At 50.2% G+C, this 10614-nt stretch overlaps 1 protein-coding gene across 1 annotated transcript in view; it reads right to left on the bottom strand.

Annotated features, from left to right (window-relative positions):
- Positions 1-3061, bottom strand: part of LOC138162353 (ras GTPase-activating protein 4-like) — a 47803-nt gene extending 44742 nt beyond the window's left edge. Inside the window, exon 1 of the mRNA XM_069089451.1 lies at positions 2847-3061. Coding sequence (XP_068945552.1) covers positions 2847-2911 — 65 coding nt within the window. The 5' untranslated portion in view covers positions 2912-3061. The remainder of the gene's footprint in view (positions 1-2846) is intronic.
- Between the last annotated feature and the right edge of the window lie 7553 nt (positions 3062-10614).

Consider the following 10614-nt stretch of genomic DNA (forward strand, 5'->3'; position numbering starts at 1 on the left):
CCTCCCTCCCTCCCCTCCATCACCATGGTAACCACTGACTGAGGTCTTTCCTCTGCAGCGGCCCAGGGGGCCTTGAACTATCCACTGAAATGTGCTGGGCAAGAAAGAGATGGAGAGGCATGCTGAGTGGCAGGAGAAGGGTGGGAGAAGAGGGCTGTGGGTGTGGGATGTGACCACTGTTCTTGCCCTCTCCTCCTTTGCTGGGATCTGGGGAGGGACAACCTAGAAATGAAGAGCACAGGGAAGTACTGGGAGGTCAGAGTGCAGCTGATCCTGGGATCCCCCAGGAGCTTCACAGTGGTAGGACCTTGGATAGATCACGAGTCTCTCCTCTGCCTCAGTTTTCTAAACAAACCGCAAGTTCCTTGAGGGCAAGATTTGAGTCTTCTTTTATTCTTCCATCCCCCACATCTAGTATAGTGTGCCATACACACAGCAGGTGCTTAAATAATTGCTCATTTAAAATCACACACATGCACAAATCTGCTTAATATCCCATTTGTCTTGTGCTTTATGTTTTCTCAAACATTTCCTTTGTTCTCTTTGGTCCTCAAAACAGCACTGTGGGGCAGGAAAGGCAGGGACACTATAGGTGAGGAAACTGAGGCCTGGGAGAGGAGAAGTCTATACCCTAGGTAAGTGACAGAGACAGAACTGGGACTTGTCTTGAGATTCCTATCAGTAAAATCAATAAACATTTATTAAGTGACTGCTATATTCATGACACCATGTGAAATCCTAGGAAAACAAAGGCAGAAATAGAATAGTCCCTCCCTTAAAGCAGCTTATACTCTATGAGGGGGAGACAATGTATATTTATAGACCTCTACAAAGAAAGATGCCAATGACTTCAGATGGGAGGAGAAGGGCATTAGAACTTGGTGCAGAGGAGCAATCAGGGAAGGCCTCCTGTAGAAGGTGGCATTTGAGCTGAACCTTGAAGGAAACTCAGAATTCTAACTAGTAGAGGTAATGAGGGAATGCATTCCAGGCATGAGGTACAGCCAGGATAAAGGCATGGAGATGGAAGTGGAGTGTCATGGATAAGGAAGGCTAGTTGAACTGGACCATGGAGGGAGTGAATGGCAGAAATATGTAATAAGACAGGAAAGATTGGGAGAAGTGTTCCTATTCGGTCTTATCCCATGTGCCTTTTAGCTAAGAGAATAATAGATGCTCATAAAGAAAAGAGCCTTGGGAAATGTTTCCCTCTCCTTTTTTCTCCTCTCTCTCTTTCTATGTCTGTCTTCTCTCACTCACATTCTCTCTCTCTCTCTCCCTCCTTGTCTCTGTGTGTGTGTCTTTCTCTCTTTTCTCTTTTTCACCTATAAACTTCTATCCTCATAGCTTCTCTAACTAGGGCTCCAGCTTAAGAAGGGGTTCCCAAGAAAGCCCTGTATTTCAGATCCTGCTTTTTTTCTAAATTGGAGTTCAAATGGAGATTGAGCTGGGTGAGGGCTGGTCTATAACCAGACTCCCTCTTCATTACTCTAGGGACCCAGGACTGGTCTCTCACAGCTGAGACCCAAACAATGTAGCAATATGTAAGAGCCCAAAAGAACCAGCTCACCCTGGTGATATGATCCCTTCTCCCCTCCTCTTCCCACCCCCAAGCCCATTTTCCTGCCTGGGCTGCTAGTCCATGCCATCTTCTGGTCTGGCCAGTGGGGGCTGCTGCACAGTGAATTCCAGGTGAGCTAACCCCTTCCTGACAGCTTTCCCTCCTGAGATCCTAGTTTCATTCTATTTCTACCTGGGGGTGAAGGACGCTATGGTTCCTCTCAGCAGAAGGGGGCACCAGAAGGGATTGGTAGCCATTTCCCCTCCCCCTCTCACTGAATGCCTCCTCCTAGGTCCTGAGGCAGCTGGTTTCACCTCAGTCCCACAGATCCGTGACATCCTCCCTCCCATAACCCTCCCCAAAGGCAGCTCTCTTCTCTCCCAGGGTTATGAAAACCCAGTACTTCCTCTCAAATCAGAAACCAGATTAGTGAGAGCTCAGAACAACTGCCCAACTTCTGCTCCACCCCCACTGGCAGGTGGTGCCCAGGGTTCCTGGTACTTTTTCCAGCAAAGGCCACGACCTGGGAGGTTTCTAGAAGAGTCCCTAATCTCAGAGCTGTCCAGCATTCCTGAGCAAAAAGACAGTCTCCCAATCCTAGGACTAAGACCTTTCCTGGGTGCTAAGACACCCATGCCCAGCATGGTCGGCTCTATCCTACAATGAGTGGTCTTTCTGCGTTTTCCCACTGCCTTCTAAAAATCTAGGAAGGCATCCCTATACGTTGTCAGTGCACCAAGCCCTCGCGTCCACGTCTGTCTAGCCTGGCTATTATCCCCCCCCTTCTGCCCACACCTCCTGTGGCCACAAAGGCCACACTCTAGGCACTACCCTCCTTCGGAGCGGCCCGGAGCCGGTGGGACTATAGATTCTGTAAGGTCACAGTCTCTCCGATTTGAAAGGGACCTCGGAGGGCGGCCAGCCCAACCCATGTCTGGGCTGGGATTCCCTCCAACACCCCCACAGGTGCTCAAGAAGCTTCCGCTAGGGGAGATCCCGTCAGGAATGGAGAATTCCCTTCCCACCTACGCAAAGCAGGTCCTTTCTTGCTCGGCCTTTTCGATTTCTGGATCTGGGTTTCAAGGGCTTTGGGAAGTGGGGAGCAGAGCGCAGGTAGAGGGCCAGTCCGCGAACCCCTCCTGACCCTATATCACAGTGGCGATCCAGTGCCCCAAAGACGTGGCCTGCGGGGGGAACCGGGGGGGTGACTTGGGCATGGATCTGAATACCCCCAAACAACTCGAGCAGTGAAAGTTGTGACCGCCCCGCGGGGGCCCCCACTCACATGTCCTTGGCCGGCAGGTTTTTGCCTTCTACGATGCGGATGGAGAGTGAGCTCCGCTTGGCCATCTCGGATCTGCCAGGACTGGCCCCAGGCAGCGGTGGGGGAGGGAAGCTTGAATCTCAGTCTGGCCCGGCTGGCCTGGCGTTCGAACCGGCCCGGGACCCCAGCGGATGTGCAGGCACAAAAGGCTGGGCGGCTCGGACACCTGGGTCCTGCGCAGGGGCGGGCGCGGAGAAAGGGAGGCGGGGAGAGAGTGGGGGTGGGGAGAGGAGGAGCGGGGCGGGGCGGGGCGGGTCCTGGGAGCCCCCACTCCTCCCCCCCATCACCGCCCCCCACGTGCTGCGCCCTTCGCCACTGGTCCAGCCAACCGGGCAGCAGAGATCGCGGAGGGGCGTGTCTGGAGCCCTGGGCCTGGCACTCATTGGCCACAGCCCCCCCCCCCCCACTTCCATTTCCCCCCTCACTAGCCCCGACCGGTCCGGCTGGAGCCCCTGCTGGTGCTGGAGAAGTGGAGCCCGCTGGACGGCCCAAGGTCCGGCCTGAGCAGGTGGATGGCCGAAGTGCACCCCGAGCAGTCTGGGGCCTGTCTGGGGCCGGACACACCCTCACACGCTCATTGCCACACATACAGAGATGTATGTGCCTATGGATGTGTGTATGGAGATGTCTACATATATGCCTGAATGTCCGTGTATCTGCGTGTCTCGCTGTATGTGTCCATACATGAAGGCAGGCACCATGCTCCTTTCCCCCCTTCCCCTCTTTTTTTTTTCAGAGCTTTGCACATAGTAGGCACCTGATAAATGATTGTTGAATGGATGGATGCACGTCAGGATGGATGAATGAACAAAGTAATTAACATCATTCATTGCAAATGCATGGGGGGTCTTACATGTATGCGCGTACACATGTCTATCAGTGTGCGTCCATGTGTTCAGGATGCACATAAATTGGTGAGTGCCTGTGTACGTGTGAGACTGAATATGTGCTAGGGACTGTGTCCCTGGGATTAAAGGTGTATCTGTGCGTTTTGCTGAGGCCATGTGTGCCCATGACGAAGTTATCCAGGATGCCTGCTGCCCTCCATAATATTCAGACCGCTGCTGAATGCCCACCCTAAGGGCCTGCTGGCGCCTGGGCCATTGGGCCATCGGAATCCAGAATCCAGAATCTCCAAATACCCTTTCACTTCTCACATTCCATGACGCTAAAATTCTTAAATGTATCCCATTCTAGGGTTCTCCTTCACAATGAAAAATATGCGCCACTACAGGGCAGAGTACAAAGAGCTGAAATTGGGAGAGTCAGATTAAGCCCTGGGCTGAGTTCTAATCCTGTCTCAGATCCTTGCTAACTCCTGATACCGGACAAGTGGCCTCAGGCTGTTTCCCCATCTGAGGAAGTGGGATAATAAAGCATCTATCTCACAGGGTTATTGTGAGGATTAAACGTGTGGAAAGAATAAGTGTCACAGTCATGTTAGTTATTCTCATTGCTATTGTTATTGTTAATACCATGTGCTGGGCACTAGGGATACAAAAAAATGGCAAAAACCTGGGCGTCACCCTCAAGGAGTTCACATTCTAATGGAGACAACAGCCAGATAGCTATGTAAACATAAGATGTAATTGGAAGGAGAGGGAACCAGGCAGCACCATACTGGATAGAGTGTCAGGCCTAGAGTCAGGAAGACCCATCTTCCTGACTTTAAATCCAGCCTCAGACACTCACTAGCAGTGGGACCTTGGGCAAGTCATTTAACCCTGTTTGCCTCAATTTCCTCATCTGTCAAATGAGCTGGAGAAGGAAGTGACAAACCAGTATCTTTACCAAGAAAACTCCAAATGGGGTCATGAAGAATTGGACATGACTGAACAGTTGAACAAATGGGAAGAAATCTCCGAGGGGATACACTTGGGGAGGAGAAAGAGGGGATTGAGGCAGAAGGGAGGAGAGGGAACAGTCCAGGCAAGGGGGATAGAGAAAATGCCCAGAGTAGGGAAATGGAGTGGATAGTAGGAAGAAATGCAAGAGGCCAGTGTGGCTAGATCACAGTCCATAGAGAGAAGCCAAGTGTAAGAGGATTGGAAAGTTAGGAAGGAGCCAGATGGTAAAGGACTTTAATTGCCAAACAGGGGATTTTCTGTTTGATTGTAATGGGAAATTATTGAGCTGGGGGGATGATGTGGCCAGACTGGCTTTGGGAAAATCACTTTGGCAGCTGAGTGGAGGATGGATTGGAGGCAGGGAGACCAGATAGGAATCTAATTCTAGGGGGTGGCTTAGGAATACTAAAAAGGAAGGAAGAAATGACAAGATTTGGCAACAGATTTGATATGAGGGTGAGTGTGAGTGGAGAGGTGGTAGAGTGTTCACATCAAGCCTGTGAACATGGGTGACTGGGAGAATGGTGGTGCCCTCAAGAATAATGGGGAAAGTACTGGCTCTGGGAGGTAGGAGGATCTGAGTCCAAATCCAGTCTCCAACACTTTACACACTTACTAATTGTGTGACCTTGGGCAAGTCACTTAACCCCAATTGCCTTGCCTTCCCCCCTCAAAAAAAAAAGAATAACGGGAAAGTTGGGAAGAGGAGAGGGTTTGGGGGTAAAGGACATGAGTTTTGTTTTGACCAAGTTGGGAATGACGTGCCTATGGGGCTTCCAATGCCAAAAGGCAGCTGGTGATTTAAGATTAGAATTTAGATTGGTTATATAGATCTGGGAGTCAACTCCATGGAGGTGATTGGACCTATGGGAGCTGATGCGATCCCCAAGCAGGATGGTATAGAGGGGGGAAAAGAGTGGGTCCAAGGCAGAACCCATAGTTAGTAGGCAGGACACTGAGAAGGAGTCAGATGGGCAGGAGGAGAGCAGTGTCCCCCAAACCTAGAGAGAAGTGAGTAACCAGGAGAAGATGGTGACCGAGCATTCTGAAGAGGTGACCCCTTGGAGTGGATAGACAGCTGGCCCCCGAGCCAGGAATTCCTGGGTTTGAGTCCCATCTGAGACACACAGTGGCTGTGGGATCCTGACCAAGTTTAGCCGGGTCTCTAAGACTTTCCCCCATGCTTGCCTTTGTTATTAGAGAGAGCTCCCAGCCTGGAGGTTCCCTCTATCAATGAAATCCCAGGTCCAGTAACCCTTCTCTTACTGATCTGCTATATAACTGCTCTATAATTGACAGGAACAAATGAGGTAACAAGTGAGAAGTACTTTTCAACTTTACAATACAATCTAAAAGCCAGCTGCTATTATTTAATTGATCAAATTTGAATTCATTATTATTAGTCACAGGCGAGGGGCAGTCAGAGGCAGCGTGTGACCCCATGCCTTGCAGGCTGGCCCCTCTATCTATTCCTCAAGCTGCTTCTTTCTCATTCTATCTATTACTCAACTATCCAAATGAATCTGTGATCTCAGGGGGGAGATATTCCTTCTAATAATGCCAGTTACAGTCCATCTATGCCAGTCTTTCCCAAGGGACTCTTGCCCATGTCCTGTCTATGCCACAGGGAGGAACTAGGGGCCATTCTCAAGTTCTCTTGCTGTCTGGAAGACACTGGGAAACATATGACCTGTTCATCAGTGATCCCTCACCTTTGCTGGGTGACCAAAATGATGCTGGGGAATGGGTGACCTAGAATCTCCTCCCTCCTCTCCCACCCCACCTGCTGTCCTCTGGCCCAGCACCACCATTTCAGCCATCCATCCAACTCAGTGAAGGGAAAGGTAACAAGAGTCAGAAGACAAGAAAGAATGAAAGGAATGCTGGGACTGGGGTGATAGAGATCATATGTTCAGAGCCTCACCTGAATAAAGATCCAGGGAGAGGATCCAGGGAATAGACCTGAGTTCTGATCCTGAGACCATTTTGGAGATGAGAAGAGGGAGATTCTGGTGGAGATGGAAGTGAGCCATGGGGTTGATATTCCTCAAACTCAAATTTGCCAGAGGTATTGCTCCCTCCCTCACCCTGAAATTATCAGTGGCTCCCGGTTGCCTCTAGAATGAAATACAAATCCCTGAGCTTGGCATTGAAAACCCTCTGTAATCTAACTGCCACCTACCATTCTAATCTTATTTCATATCACTCCCCATCATACACTCTCAGTTCTAGTGCATACACCTTTCCTCTCCCACCTCTGTGATTGCACTGGTGGTCCCCCTATTCACAATGCATTCTTTCTCAGCTCTGCCTCTTAGAAACATCCAGTTTCCTTTAAAGCACAGCTTAGGTACTCATGAGGCTTTCCTGATATCCCCCCATAACCCCTAATTATAAATATTTTCCCCTAATTGAAATTTCATTGTATTAGCTTATTAATACGCTGTGTTCATTAACATCCATAGCGATTCTGTTAGCAATATGTGTCTGTATATTTGAGTCACTACAATGTAAGGCCCTTAAGGAGCTCTCCCTAATTCCACTTATCAATTAATGCCCAAATCTCATAGATTCCACCTCCATAACATTTCCCAAATCTTTCTGCTTCTGTGTGCCCACACAGTACCCGCCCTGGCTCAGGCCCTCATCATGCCTCCCCTGCACGATTGCAATAGCCTCTCATCTGGCCTCCCTGCCTCCCTCTCTCCTGTCTCCAGTCCTTCTTCCACACAAATGCCAAAGGGATTTTCCTAAAGCCTGTCTGATCAAGCCCTTCTCCTGCTCACGATGTTCTAGTGACTCTGGAGTCAGGTACAGACCAGAAACTCTCAGGCCCCAGCTGCCACTTGCATTTGCAGCCTTATTCTGCATTCCTCACCTGGCTGCAGCTTCCGCTTTAGCCAGGCTGGCGCCCTGCTGTCTTTCCTGCATCAAATCCCACCTCCCATCTCCCTCTGTCCCCCTCCTCCCTCACTTCCTCTCTGAGAATCCCTAACATCCTTCAAATCCTTCAGAACCAGAGAATCTGAGTTCAAATCCTGACTGCTTATCACTGCATGTTCTTGGGTAGCTTGCTTCACTTGGCCTTAATTTCCTCATCTGGGAAATGAGAGGATTGGATTAAATGACCTCAAAGTCATTCCTACAAGCACAGTCAGCTCAAGCCCCATTTCCTCTGCCTTCCCAATTCCCCCACAGTTCAGGAGTCTCCTTCCCTCAGATTATCTTGTGTGGGGCATCTAGATGGGGCAGTGGTCAGAAGGCTGGGCCTGGAATTAAGAAAACTTGAGTTTGAATCTGGCCTCAGACACTTATTAACTGCGTGACCCTGGGCAAGTCTTTTAATGACTGTCTGCCTCAGTTTCCCCATCTGTAAATGGGGACAGTAATAGCACCCACCTTCCAGGACTGCTGTGAGGATTAAAGGGGATGGTCATTGTGAAGTGCTTTGCACAGGCCCATGATAAGAGCTCCTCAATGCTGTTCAGCCATGCCTGACTCTTCCTGACCCCGTGGACCATGCTGTCCAAGGGGTTTTCTTGGCAAAAAGACGGGAGTGGCTTGCCATTTCCTTCTCCAGTAGATCAAAGCAAACAGGTTAAGTGACTTGCCCAGGGTCACACAAGTAAGAAGTATCTGAGGCTAGATTTGAACTGGGGTATTCTTGACTCCATGCCCAGTGTTCTCCCCACTGAACCACCTGGCTGTCTCCTGTATAAAAGTAAGCTATTATTGGGGCGGTCAGGTAGCACAGCGAGTAAGAGCACCGGCTCCAGAGTTGAGAAGACCTGGAGATCAAAACCTGGGCTCAGACACTTAGCATCCACCCAGAAACACCTGGCCGTGTAACCTTGAGCAAGTTACTTAACCCCGATTGCTTTAAAAAAAAAAAAAGTAAGCTATTATTATAATACCTTTGGGACACTGTGTGACCTTGGGCAAGTCACTCAACTCCAATTGCCTTGCCTTCCCCCCTCCAAAAAAAAGAATAATGGGAAAGTTGGGAAGAGGAGAGGGTTTGGGGGTAAAGGACATGAGTTTTGTTTTGAACATGTTGGGAATGACGTGTCTATGGGGCTTCCAATCTGAGATGCCAAAAGGCAGCTGGTGATTTGAGATTAGACTTCAGATTGGTTATATAGATCTGGGAGTCATCTCCACAGAGGGGATTGGACCCATGGGAGCTGATGTGATCCCCAAGCAGGATGGTATAGAGGGGGCTCATTTTCTTCATTGGCAAAAAGAAGAGACTGGACTAGATTGGACTGAGGGGCCCGTCCAGTTCTAGATTCATGAATTTATGAGCCTAAGTCACTTTCCCTTTGTGGGCCTCAGTTTCCTACTCTGTGAACTGGGGTGCTTCAGATGACCTCCTAGTTCCCTCTAATTAATATCTTTATCTTATTTTAATTTTTTTCTTTTTACAATTAAGGAAATTATAGCATTGGTGTGTATGTTGCTTGGTTTCCCAAGCAGTGAAGAGCAGAACAGGATTTGAACCCAAATCCCTCAGGCTCAAAGCACAAGTCGATTCTTGCTTCACAATCCTGCAGCTTTCAGTCATTCATGGAACACACAGCTGCTAAGTGCTCCCTGAGGGCCCTGCCTGGGAGGCCTTTTGCAGGGCTGGAGCAGAAGTGGAGAGGAATGAGGTGGGCTCTGGGCTTCCCTGGGGGTCCTGATCGGTAGCAAGGCTGAGGCGGGCACAGTGGCAATCTAAGATAGAAGGGGAGAATAGCCATGAGGGAGGCCAGTGACCCTTCTTTGAATGGGGACAGGGACCCACGGAGGGAGAGGAGACATCTGGTTCTAGGACTCTGGCATGGAAGGTTCATGGCACGACTTCGCAGTCTGCTGAATGTTAAGGATTGAGTTGACTTTGATGGGGGGAAGGGCTTCCAGGCCACAGGAACCAAGGTCGGCAAGGGCACGGATGCAGGGCAAGGGCATGGATGCAGAGCAAGGGCCCGGATGCAGGGCAAGGGCACAGATGCAGGGCAAGGACCCGGATGCAGGGCAAGGGCATGGATGCAGGGCAAGGGCACGGATGCAGGGTGGTGGGGCTGTGACTAGGGCCAGGATTAGCTGAAGCAGAGCATCTGCCTGGGGGGAGTCAGGTGAAGGATGTCTGGAAAGGAAAGAGAACAGTGACTGGGCTCTGGGAGGCCACCCAGCTAGACCTTGCACCCCACTCAGGAATACCCACCAGGCGGCCATTCAGTTTGAACACTCTCAATGGTAGAGAGCTTACTACCTAAAGAAGCTACCCACTCCATCTCTATCAGGCCTGTCACAACTTCCTAGATGAGAGGCTCAACCGGGACCCCTTGGGCAGTCTGGGGAAGGCAACCAGGTGATACAGAGGATTGCACATTGGGCCTGGAGTCAGGAAGAACTGAGTCTAAACCCAGCCTCAGACTAGATGTGTGACCCTGGGCAAGTCACTTCACCCTGTTTGCCTCAGTTTACTCATCTGTAAAATGAGCTGGAGAAGGAAATGGCAAACTACTCCAGAGTCAGACACGACTGAACAATCAGCCAGGTCAAGTATATGACCAGAGCAAGTCAAATAGAGAACAAGGGAGAGGCAATGGGGGAGCTCAGTGGGCTTTTCTGTAGGTTTGAGAGGAGTGAATGAGTGAGTGTGTGTGTATGTGTGTGTGTGTGTGTGTGTGTGTGTGTGTGTGTGTGTGTGTGTGAGAGAGAGAGGGGGGGGGAGGAGATTGGGACTCTGTTCATTCTCCTGCTAAGAAGCTGGAGAGTCTGTGAGTCAGTGAGGAAAGGGGAGGGAGGCATTCACAACCATCCTGCTTCTTTCTTTCCCTCCTCTCTGAGCCCTTCAGTATCTCTCTAGGGCGGAGTTCCTTAACCTAGGGATAGAT

The sequence above is a fragment of the Petaurus breviceps genome, unplaced genomic scaffold (assembly GCF_028583685.1).
Source record: "Petaurus breviceps papuanus isolate PSGF00001 unplaced genomic scaffold, PetGlider_PUasm1.0 186, whole genome shotgun sequence".
Lineage (NCBI taxonomy): Eukaryota > Metazoa > Chordata > Mammalia > Diprotodontia > Petauridae > Petaurus > Petaurus breviceps.